We start from the raw sequence: 12,832 nt of genomic DNA, 5'->3' as shown, positions 1-12,832 counted from the left end.
TAAATCGGTGCGTTGGAAAACACGGACCGGAGTTTTTTAAAAAACTGGATCTGGATCGGCATTTTCCCATGCCTTGCCGATACGCAATTTTTGGCAAATATCGGCAGCCGATCCGATCCAAATATCGGATCGGGACATCCCTAGTAATAACATTTTTAAAATAGTGTCAGACTTGGTGTGGTTTCTTCTGGGGGCTTCAAAATTTTATATTACTTATTTGTTTTAAGTAAAAAAAAAAACAACAACCATATTTTTAAGATGTGGCGGTAATAAAATTGCCATGGCGGCACGCCACATTCAACTACATTAAGGGGAAACCCTGATAATTTTGTAATAACAAGAACATTGATGTAAGCACTCTAGTATCAGTTATATACGGGTACCATACTAGGTATCGTTAGTATTGACATTTGGATCGCTCACCCTTACTTAACATTGAAGCTTTAGCAGTTAGCTTTTTGTGTCATCATGCTGTGTGTGTGTAGCATGCTTAGCAATTCATGCAACTCCTGAATACGTGTAACAGGAATATGAAAATGTAGTTGTGTCTCCCAGAGAGTGCATCATTTTTAAAGGAATAAAACCATATGAGTACAATCTTTAGTACGTAAACACTGGTACACAGTTGTGATAAAAATTGGCTGGTTTCTGGAGCTTTTAGCCGATCGCCGATCAGTTAATAAAGGCAAATATCGGCCATGATCTCTGTGTAAAAGTCCTATTTAAATGTAAACTGCTCATTGTGTTTGTGATTTCAATTCCTCGTGTCAAAGTGCTTCATTCTCTGCACTTACTTCAGTGGTGACTGACAGCACTATGACCCAGGGCAGCAGCACCACAGCAGACACCAGGTTGTCCAGAGCAAACAGGCGCTTGGATCCTCCAAGTTCCACTGAGAGCTTCCTGGAGGCTGTGTGGAAACCCACCTTCAGGCACAGAGACACCACCAGCAGCACAACACCACCCTGATGCGAAGAATTGATGAGTTTACAAAAGTAACTAAGCTTGTTTCGATAACGGCAAACATACTTTGTGATCTGCGACCCCTAAAAATGCGATGCCGGTGTAGAGGAAGTGAGTTAGCGCACTGTCGTGATGCCCCTCGGCTGATGACAGGAGTCAAGGCTCACACATAACCATAATAGAGTCATCACTGATCATCAAGTCATTAAGGATACGATGCTCTGCCATCTTGGCCATGAGATCATCATTATCGAAGAGCAGTAGGCAAATCACTGCGATGATGAAGAGAGCTGCGCCTCTGGTCTGGAAGACAAATTCATTCGTCATTAATGTTTTCAAGTTATGTTAGCAGAAAATATGAACTATGAAGACATTTTTAGCATAGTGCATCATGCACATCAAATACATCATAATAATAACTAGAGGTGGGAATATTTGGCCACCTCATGATTCGATAACGATTCAGGAGCTACAATTTGATTAAAAATATATTATTGATGCATCTTTAATTTATGTGTATTGATGCAGTTTTACATTTCTTTTCGTTTCACTAAATAAGCGTTTATCACTCGCATCTTTAAAAAAAACTATTAATTTGGAATAAAAAACAGTTAAATTAATTCCCGCATTCATTAAATGAATAAAAACGGTGTGCAAAACTGGAACATAAGTGCCCAATAGTAAAGGAGCTAGTCGGATCTCTCGGTGAGGTGGTCTGCATTACTTTACTTACAATAAATAAATAAATTATCGATTGTTGACGTTTACTAATCGATTCTATAATCGTCCATGTCCAAATTCCGATGCATCTAAAAATCGATTATTTCCCCACCTCTAATAATAACTGCATTTATTGCTGATAAAGTCAATAGTCATTCATTCATTCATCATTTATCATTCATTTTATTAGATATGCTCCTGAAGAAGTCAACATTTGTGTTTTGTAGGAATATGTAACCATATGAAAATTTCATATCACGTTTATCGTGACCAAAATGATTATTATAATCGCTGCAATGTTCTATGTGCTCAAAAAGTACTTTATCAAAACTCGGATACTCTGATGATGATGATATATTTTTTCTTTATGGCACGATGCAAAGTTTGACTGTTTGATGTGTTTAATTCTTGATACCATGTGATGCGCATAAGATATAAAGAAGGCACTTGAGGAGGATGCAATGGACAGAACTACAGGAATGAGATTGTCATGAGAGAAGACCAGAGAGACCACTGGTATGTACAATAATTACCATTGTTGGTACTAAGATACAGTTGGATGTAAATACTATATAGATAGTTATTTACTAAGCATTGAATGGTTACTGCTCATAGTGTTTGATGCTATCCCTCTTTAGTTTATCAACCTATCCTGAAAAGCTCATGTAATAGATGTGGTGTAAAATAAAGAACAAAATCCACTGGAGTTGAGCTGATAAAGCGTCCTCTACAATCTTCAGTCTTTTCAAGTGCGGGCGAAGAAAAGTCCCAAAGAACTTGATACCCACTATTTTGCCTGTTTGTGTTTCTTATGCTTCACCTACAGTGTTTTAGTCTGTTATCTGTTTTAATGGCTTAGTTTGTATTGTTTTAAATTATACTTTGTACTATAGCACTTTAAGATTTAGTTTAAATGAAAAGTACGTAATAAATCAAATCTATTGTTTATTATTTCTGCCAGGCGTTGTGGCATCCTACTCTATTCAGCGGTCCTTAAACGCACCATAAAACCACCTCTGTCTCTTTTCTTCTGAGTATAGAATAATGACTTTGTCTGAGAGAGAACAGCTTGTAAGTTCAAAGTGCACAATTGAATATCTTAGCTCAGACAGCAATGTGTTTATATAAGTTTAAATTGGGGTATGTCGATCCTTAATTGGGAAAGACATTAATGTCTTTTGTTTTCATGTTAGCATTTGAGCTTAGCTGTTTGTTAAGACGGGAGGATATTGTCAATCAAATACATATTTACTCGTTACTAATTTATTTCCCATTGTTCTTTTAAGTTATATTTATTGTTGCGTTTTGGTCGTTGAATAAATACTAATGTTATCAAATCAATGAACAATTTTGTTTATTAATTATGATTGCAATATACCTGTGTGAAGTTGGCCCCCCTTATCACTGCAAATATTAAAATAACACTGCTATTTGTTTGTGCTACAGCACGTTTGTGGTGGTTTGTGCTGTACAAATTTTAGTTTGTGCCGTTACGGTTTTTAAGTTATTCTAAAATAAATTTTCTGACTAGTGACATCATCCAGCCAACATTTTTTGTCTAACTATTATAGTTTTTATGTTATTAACTTTTTATGATTCATAACCGGCCCCCCCACCTTGTCAAAACATCCCCAAAGTTGTCCCATTCGTGTGTGCAGCAAACATTTTTGTTGACCATTAGTTTTAATGTTAATAATGTGTTATTATTCATAACCAGCCCCATAACATCCATCCATTTTCTACCGCTTGTCCCTAATAGACAACAAAACATTTCCAGCACAGACTTAGCACAAACGAATGGGACAACATTTGGGAATATTTTGACAAGGTTAGAGGGCTGGTTATGAATAATAAAACACTTAATAACATAAGAACTATAATAATTAGACCAAAAATGTGCAGTACGAATTTAGCACAAACCTTTGGGACATGTTTGCTTTTATTTTGACAATGTAGTGGGGCTGGGCAGGATGACGAAACTAGTCAGAAAATTTATTTTAGATTAAACTCAAAACCGTAACGGCACAAACAAAAAATGTTACCGCAAAAACCTATACAAATGTAGCACAAATAAATGGCAGGGCTATTTTTAATATTTGCAATGACAAGGCAGGCCAACTTTACACAGGTTTTCAATATCAATCAAAATAATTGTGATTATTATGTTTGCCGTAATCGTCCAGCCCTACACAGTCTTATGCATTATTGTAAGCTAAATGATACCAACACTTCACCAAAAATGGCTGTTGCAGCACAATCTGTAAATGCTGACTCTTTACCTTTGACGGTCCTCCTCCTGAACTGGTAAAAAGGACGCAGAGGAGTGCGATCACCACCACGTCACTGTGCTCAAAAAGTAATAACGCCCTGTAAAAGAAACCCAACAGACCTTAGAGACACATTTAAAAGGGGCGCTACTATGCAAAACCAACTTATCCTACCTATTGTTGGTACCTGCTTATGTGTATTTGGAATCTGCATAAGTCCCGAATATTTTAAACAAAATCATGGATGCATGGCGGAGATATTTATAAAAAAACACAACAACCTTGCTTTCCTTTATATTTCTGCTAATGATTGAAATTTGCCCCAATAGTTGTTCTCATTGTTGTCAGCGGATTATCCATATATGGTATAAATTTACCGAAAGTGTTTTCAAATTGTAGTCCAACGTTGTAGTCAATAAACTCCTTATTTTTAGAAGAAGAATTAGAAGCATTTAAGTCCCATCTTAAAACTCATTTGTATACTCTAGCCTTTAAATAGACCCCCCCTGCCCCCCTCTCCCTCGTGGAGGGGGCGGGATAGGTTCGGTGGCCACGGATGAAGCGCTGGCTGGCCAAAGTCGGGACCCGGGGTGGACCGCTCGCCTGTGCATCGGTTGGGGACGTCTCTACGCTGCTGACCTGTCTCCGCTCGGGATAGTCTCCTGCTGACCCCACTATGGACTGGACTCTCACTACTATGTTAGATCCACTATGGACTGGACTCTCACAATATTATGCTAGATCAACTCGACGTCCATTGCACCGGTCGCCCTGGGGGGGGGGGGGGTTTCTCATTGTCCCATTGGGTTGAGTTTTTCCTTGCCCTGATGTGGGATCTGAACCAAGGATGTCGTTGTGGCTTGTGCAGCCCTTTGAGACACTCGTGATTTAGGGCTATATAAATAAACATTGATTGATTGATTATTTTTCTCTATCCTCTTATTGTGGGGCAGACTGGCTCGTAAATCCACATGCATCCTCCGCTGTTACCATTTATAATACAAAGTAGCTTACAGTTCTAACTTATATCTTACATATAAATTACAACAGGGATGACGGGTAGAAAACGCTGTTCGTGAACCACATAAATAAGACCGCGCATCCTGACGAGATGGTAAGAAAGCAGCCTTAAAACAGTCTGTAGAACAATCGATATACATTTTTGACCAAAGAACCACTATTAAATGTTATGTAAACCACAAGTAAGTGTTTTAAATGCAGAAACAAATGATAATATGGCCCCTTTAAGGGCTTCTGAACAAGAGCATGGACAATCAATAAACAAGATAACACATTTTCTCTAAAGCCTTGTTTATATGTATGAAGACATGTAACATTTACCTCAGTGGTCCACAGAGAGTCAGACCAAAAAAGCCCAGCAGGGATATGATGCAGCTGAAAACAGCATGCTTTAGTAACTTTATCCACTGGAAAGACAAAACATTTCAAAGAAATACGTTAACCATCATGGCACGACATGTGAAAAAAAAGTAAGGCGTAATCTAACACAAATGAAAAAGCCAACCTACCTGTCTTTTTGAGATGACTTTTCCAGAAGAAAAGGGTTTTTGAAAGAAAAGTAGAACAACAGCAGACCTAGGAATAATAGCAGATACATTTCAACACACAGTCATTGTTTGTCTTTAGTCATTGACTGAAGAGTACATGAACATTCTAACAGACAATTCCAGTATGATTGACAACATGCAAGAATGTTGCCTCCAAACCAAAACTAGATTCTAATCTTGAAGACTGGACCATTTCCAAGGGACAATGGATAGTTTTGGACTGTGAGGCAGCGAAGACGAAGAGCCATCATGTCTCAAGTACACTATAAAAATTAAGTGTCCAACCATCCATCCATTTTCCTCCGCTTATCCGAGGTCGGGTCGCCGGGGCAGCAGCCTAAGCAGGGAAGCCCAGACTTCCCTCTCCCCAGCCACTTCGCCAAGCTCCTCCCGGGGGATCCCGAGGCGTTCCCAGGCCAGCCGGGAGACATAGTCTTCCCAACGTGTCCTGGGTCTTCCCCGTGGCCTCCTACCGGTCGGACGTACCCTAAACACCTTCCTAGGGAGGCGTAGGGTGGCATCCTGACCAGATGCCCGAACCACCTCATCACTCATACTTGAACTGCTCCACATGGGGCAAGATCTCTTCCCCAAACCGGAGATGGCACTCCACCTTTTTACGGGTGACAACCATAGACTCGGACTTGGAGGTGCTGATTCTCATCCCAGTTGCTTCACACTCGTCTGTGAGCTGAAGATCCTGGCCAGATGAAGGCATCAGGACCACATCCTCTGCAAAAAGCAGAGACCCAATCCTGCAGCCACCAAACCGGACCGCCTCAACACGGTGACTGCACCTAGAAATTCTGTCCATAAAAGTTATGAACAGAATCGGTGACAAAGGGCAGCCTTGGCGGAGCCCAACCCTCACTGGAAACGGCTCCGACTTACTGCCGGCAATGCGGACCAAGATTTAGTCTATGACTTAAGATTGGTCAGATCTAGTCTTAGACTTAGATTGGTCAGATGTAGATTTTGACTTACATTGGTCAGATCTGGTCTCCGACTTAGATTGGTTAGATCCAGTCTTAAAATAGGATTGGTCAGATTTAGTCTCTGATTTATATTGGTCAGCTTTAGTCTCAGACTTATATTGATCAGATTTAGTCTCCGACTAATATTGGTCAGATGTAGTCTTAGATTGGTCAGAGTTAGTCTATGACTTAAATTGATCAGAGCTAGTCTTATATTGGTCAGATGTAGTTTTAGACTTAGATTGGTCAGATCTGGTCTATGACTTAGATTGGTCAGATCTAGTCTGTGACTTAGATTGGTCAGATCTAGTCTATTCCTTAAATTGGTCAGATCTAGTCTTAGACTTAGATTGGTTAGATTTAGTCTTAGACTTTGATTATCAGATCTAGTCTATGACTTAGATTGGTCAGGTGAAGATTTAGACTTAGATTGGTCAGATCTGGTCTCCAATTTAGATTGATTAGATCTAGTCTTAGAATTAGATTGGTCAGATTTAGCCTTAGATTAGTCAGATTTAGTCTATGACTTAGACTGGTCAGATTTAGTCTATGACTTAGACTGGTCAGATGTAGATTTAGACTTAGATTGGTCAGATCTGGTTTATGACATAGATTGGTTAGCTCTAGTCTTAAACTTAGATTGGTCAGATCTAGTCTCCGACTTATATTAGTCAGATGTAGTCGTAGATTGGTCAGATTTAGTCTATGACTTAGATTGGTCAGATCTAGTCTTAGACTTAGATTGGTCAGATGAAGTATATGTCTTATATCGGTCATATCTAGTCTATTGGTCAGATGAAGTCTATGTCTTATATCGGTCATATGTAGTCTATGACTTAGATTGGTCAGATCTAGTCTTAGACTTATTGGTCAGATGTAGTTTTAGACTTAGATTGGTCAGATCTAGTCTTAAGACTAAGATTGGTTAGATCTAGTCTCAAGACTTAGATTGGTTAGATCTAGTCTCAAGACTTAGATTGGTTAGATCGAGTCTGTGACTTAGATTGGTCAGATCTAGTCTGTGGTTAGATCTAGTCTGTCACTTAGATTGGTCAGATCTAGTCTGTAACTTAGATTGGTCAGATCTAGTCTGTGATTTAGATTGGTCAGATCTAGTCTGTGACTTAGGTTGGCCAGATCTAGTCTATGACACTGATCATACAGGGAGCGGACAGCCACAATTAGACAGTCTGATACCCCGTACTCTCTGAGCACTCCCCACAGGACTTCCCGAGGGACACGGTCCTTTTAATTAATTAATTGAACTTTCAACTAGTAATACTCACCCTAACTTCAATATGAAGATAAACTGTACAATGTGAACCACTTTAAGGATGTCATATGATTCAAATATTCCCAGGGCCTTGAGGATCTTGGAGACAACTAGCAAAACGATGTACCTGGTTAACCTGCAGATGAAAACAACATACAAGTATGACCTTCAAAAATAATCAAAACAAATCAGGACTTGATTACTTCAAGTCATGCCACATGATCAAACGAATAAAACAAAGTTAGTTTATAAGGACAAATACTGTACCTAGAATTAGGAACTTCAACCATTCCCAGTTTACTCCCAGAGAGAACATTGCTGCTGTATTTATCCTCCATTTTACCTTCCCAAGTACGCTTTATACCATTACTGCTATCTACAATATCTACGTGACCTGCAACTTGTTTACAGTAGATGTTTGTCGTTAAAATACTTTCATAATTGTCCCTTTCTACTATCTTGGAGCGCACATAAACCTATAAAGAAGCCTTATAGCTGTGGAGCTTAGCGACGAGCTAACACGCTAGCTAACCATCTGGCTTGACTCTAGTTGCTGTTTTTATCCACTCTTTAACACCTTGACGCCTTTGTCCAAATCGTCTATTACGTCCTACAACTGTTTAAGATAAATAAACCGCATGCCAAGCGAGTAATGTGAAATTTAATAGAGCAAAATCCTTTCAAAAAGGACCGAGCGGAGAACACTTCCGGACAAGATAAACAATCCACGTCACTGTTTTCTTATTCTTAGCTTTAAAGGCAGGCAGCAACCATCACTTCAAAGACGCATACTGTCATCTAGTGTCAGGAAGGGTGAACTACAGAACCTACTTTATTAATATACATTTTGACACTGATCACTTGTAAGCTTATTAAGTTGTAAGAATAAATTGTATTTGTTTCATCATTTTGAATGCACCAGTTTTTTTACTAATGATAATGATACAGTAGGTCAGGGGTCACCAACGCGGTGCCCGCGGGCACCAGGTCGCCCGTAAGGACCAGATGAGTCGCCCGCTGGCCTGTTCTAAAAATAGCTCAAATAGCAGCACTTACCAGTGAGCTGCCTCTATTTTTTTTAATTTTATTTACTTACTAGCAAGCTGGTCTCGCTTTGCTCGACATTTTTGATTCTAAGAGAGACAAAACTCAAATAGAATTTGAAAATCCAAGAAAATATTTTAAAGACTTGTTTAAATAAATTCATTTATTTTTTTTACTTTACTTCTTACAACTTTCAGAAAGACAATTTTAGAGATAAAATGCAACCTTAAAAATGATTTTAGGATTTTTAAACACATATACCTTTTTACATTTTAAATTCCTTCCTCTTCTTTCCTGACAATTTAAATCAATGTTCAAGTAATTTTTTTTTTTTTATTGTAAAGAATAATAAATACATTTTAATTTAATTCTTCATTTTAGCTTCTGTTTTTTCGATGAAGAATATTTGTGAAATATTTCTTCAAACTTATTATGATTAAAATTCAAACAAATTATTCTGGCAAATCTAGAAAATCTGTAGAATCAAATTTAAATCTTAATTCAAAGTCTTTTGAATTTCTTTTAAATTTTTTGTTCTGGAAAATCTAGAAGAAATAATGATTTGTCTTTGTTAGAAATATAGCTTGGTCCAATTTGTTATATATTCTAACAAAGTGCAGATTGGATTTTAACCTATTTAAAACATGTCATCAAAATTCTAAAATTAATCTTAATCAGGAAAAATTACTAATGATGTTCCATAAATTCTTTTTTTAATTTTTTCAAAAAGATTCGAACTGGCTAGTTTTTCCTCTTCTTTTTTTCGGTTGAATTTTGAATTTTAAAGAGTCGAAATTGAAGATAAACTATGTTTCAAAATTTTATTTTCATTTTTTTCGTGTTTTCTCCTCTTTTATAAAAATATTAGTGGCTAGCTAGTTAAAATGGGATATTGTGATTTCACAAGACTGTCTTAGATCATTTGAAAATGTTCAATTTAAAAAATGTGCACTTAGAGAAAATATAAAAATAAAGTGTTGCATATTGATATTTATCTGTTTCTATATGTATTTATTGTGAGAAATCATTAAGATGATCAGTGTTTCCACAAAGATAAATATCATTAATTATTAATAATAACATAGAGTTAAAGGTAAATTGAGCAAATTGGCTATTTCTGGCAATCTATTTAAGTGTGTATCAAACTGGTAGCCCTTCGCATTAATCAGTACCCAAGAAGTAGCTCTTGCTTTCAAAAAGGTTGGCGACCCCGGCAGTAGGTGGTATGTTATTTTACTAACACTGTTCCTCTCTTTAAGAAGGGGAACCGAAGGGTGTGTTCCAAGTTCCAACTATCGTGGGATCACACTCCTCAGCCTTCCCGGTAAGGTCTATTCAGGTGTACTGGAGAGGAGGCTACGCTGGATAGTCGAACCTCGGATCCAGGAGGAACAGTGTGGTATTCATCCTGGTCGTGGAACGGTAGACCAGCTCTATACTCTCAGCAGGGTCCTTGAGGGTGCATGGGAGTTTGCCCAACCGGTCTACATGTGCTTTGTGGACTTGGCAAAGGCATTCGACCGTGTACCCCGGGAAGTCCTGTGGGCAGTGCTCAGAGAGTATGGGGTATCGGACTGTCTGCTCCCTGTATGATCAGTGTCAGAGCTTGGTCCGCATTGCCGGCAGTAAGTCGGACCCGTTTCCAGTGAGGGTTGGACTCCGCCAAAGCTGCCCTTTGTCACCGATTCTGTTCATAACTTTTATGGACAGAATTTCTAGGCGCAGATGGGCGTTGAGGGTATCCGGTTTGATGGCTGCAGGATTAGGTCTCTGCTTTTTGCAGATGATGTGGTCCTGATGGCTTCATCTGGCCAGCATCTTCAGCTCTCACTGGATTGGTTCGCAGCTGAGTGTGAAGCGACTGGGATGAGAATCAGCACCTCCAAGTCCGAGTCCATGGTTCCCGGAAAAGGGTGGAGTGCTATCTTCAAGTTGGGGAGGAGATCTTGCCCCAAGTGGAGGAGTTCAAGTACCAAAGAGTCTTGCTCACGAGTGGGGGAGGAGTAGACCGTGAGATCGACAGGCGGATCGGTGCGGCGTATTCAGTAATGCGGACGCTGTATCAATCCGTTGTGGTGAAGAAGGAGCTGAGCCGGAAGGCAAAGCTCTCAATTTACCGGTTGATCTATGTTCCCATCCTCACCTATGGTCATGAGCTTTGGGTTATGACCAAAAGGACAAGATCACAGGTACAAGCGGCCGAAATGAGTTTCCTCCGCCGGGTGGCGGGTCTCTCCCTTAGAGATAGGGTGAGAAGCTCTGTCATCCGGGAGGAGCTCAGAGTAAAGCCGCTGCTCCTCCACATCATGAGAAGCCAGATGAGGTGGTTCGGGCATCTGCTCAGGATGCCACCCGAACGCCTCCCTAGGGAGGTGATTGGGGCACGTCCGACCGGCAGGAGGCGAAGGGGAAGACCCAGGACACGTTGGGAAGACTAAGTCTCCCGGCTGGCCTGGGAACGCCTTGGGATCCCCCGTGAGGAGCTGGATGAAGTGGCTGGGGAGAGGGAAGTCTGGGCTTCTCCGCTTAGGCTGTTGCCTCCGCGACCAGACCTCGGATAAGCGGAAGAAAATAGATGGAAGGATGGACTGTACATATGTTATACATAGGTATTCACAAAAATAAACATACAAGGTCATGATATTCAGAGGTAAAAGTGACACATTTGTACTTAAAAAAAGTATTCTAATATGTACTTGCACTTTTGATTGTTTTCACTACAGATTAATTCACAACTGGACTGTTGAGTTTGTCTTAGAAGACGTTTTGTCTCTCAAGTCGGATTCATCAGTTCCTTAGATTGATCAGATCGAGTCTTAGACTTATATTGATAATCTCTAGACTTAGATTTAAATTGATCCGAGCTAGTCTTAGATTGGTCAGATTTAGTCTATGACTTAGATTGGTCAAATCTAGTCTTACACTTAGATTGGTCAGATGTAGATTTAGACTTAGATTGGTTAGATCTAGTCTTAGAATTAGATTGGTCAGATTTAATCTCCGATTTATATTGGTCAGATGTAGTCTTAGATTGGTCAGATTTAGTCTATGATTTAGATTGGTCAGATCTAGTCTTAGACTTAGATTGGTCAGATGAAGATTTAGACATAGATTGGTCAAATCTGGTCTCCGATTTATATTGGTCAGATTTAGTCTCCAATTTATATTGGTCAGATATAGTCTCAGATTGGTCAGGTTTAGTCTATGACTTAGATTGGTTAAATCTAGTCTTAGACTGGTTAGATCTTGTCTCAGACTTTGATTAGTCAGATCGAGTCTATGACTTATATCGGTAATATGTAGTCTATGACTTAGATTGGTCAGATCTAGTCTTCGACTTAGATTGGTCAGCTCTAGTCTATAACTTAAATTGGTCAGATCTAGTCTTAGACTGGTTAGATCTAGCCTTAGACTTAGATTATCAGATCTAGTCTATGACTTAGATCGGTCAAATCTAGTCTTAGACCAAGATTGATCAGATGAAGATTTAGACTTAGATCGGTCAAATCTGGTCTCCGATTTATAATGGTCAGATTTAGTCTCCGATTTATATTGGTCAAATGTAGTCTTTGATTGGTCAGGTATATTAGTCTATGACTTAAATTGGTCAAATCTAGTCTTGGACTGGTTAGATCTAGTCTGAGACTTAGATTAGTCAGATCGAGTCTATGACTTATATCAGTCATATGTAGTCTATGACTAAGATTGGTCAGATCTAGTCTTAGACTTAGATTGGTCAGATGTAGTTTTAGACTTACATTGGTCAGATCTGGTCTATGACTTCAATTGGTTAGATCTAGTCTTAGACTTAGATTGGTCAGATATAATCTGTGACTTAGATTGGTCAGATCTAGTCTATGACTTAGATTGGTCAGATCTAGTCTTAGACTTGGATTGGTTAGATCTAGTCTTAGACTTAGATTATCAGATGTAGTCTCTGACTTAGATCGGTCAGATCTGGTCTATGACTTAGTTTGGTCAGCTCTAGTCTATGACTTACATTGGCCAGGTGTGGTGTATGAG

General features: G+C 39.1%; 1 protein-coding gene across 1 annotated transcript in view; it reads right to left on the bottom strand.

The window, feature by feature from the left end:
• Positions 1 to 8,499, bottom strand: part of slc30a5 (solute carrier family 30 member 5) — a 29,960-nt gene extending 21,461 nt beyond the window's left edge. Inside the window, exons 1-8 of the mRNA XM_061980773.2 lie at positions 8,033 to 8,499; positions 7,779 to 7,901; positions 5,480 to 5,546; positions 5,292 to 5,377; positions 3,963 to 4,050; positions 1,179 to 1,266; positions 1,030 to 1,106; positions 795 to 965 (exon numbers count right to left, since the gene is read on the bottom strand). Coding sequence (XP_061836757.2) covers positions 795 to 965; positions 1,030 to 1,106; positions 1,179 to 1,266; positions 3,963 to 4,050; positions 5,292 to 5,377; positions 5,480 to 5,546; positions 7,779 to 7,901; positions 8,033 to 8,103 — 771 coding nt within the window. The 5' untranslated portion in view covers positions 8,104 to 8,499. The remainder of the gene's footprint in view (positions 1 to 794; positions 966 to 1,029; positions 1,107 to 1,178; positions 1,267 to 3,962; positions 4,051 to 5,291; positions 5,378 to 5,479; positions 5,547 to 7,778; positions 7,902 to 8,032) is intronic.
• Between the last annotated feature and the right edge of the window lie 4,333 nt (positions 8,500 to 12,832).

Source organism: Nerophis lumbriciformis, linkage group LG20 (genome assembly GCF_033978685.3).
Source record: "Nerophis lumbriciformis linkage group LG20, RoL_Nlum_v2.1, whole genome shotgun sequence".
Taxonomy (NCBI): domain Eukaryota; kingdom Metazoa; phylum Chordata; class Actinopteri; order Syngnathiformes; family Syngnathidae; genus Nerophis; species Nerophis lumbriciformis.
The sequence above is the reverse complement of the archived record's forward strand: the minus strand, read 5'-3'. Positions and strand labels throughout refer to the sequence as shown.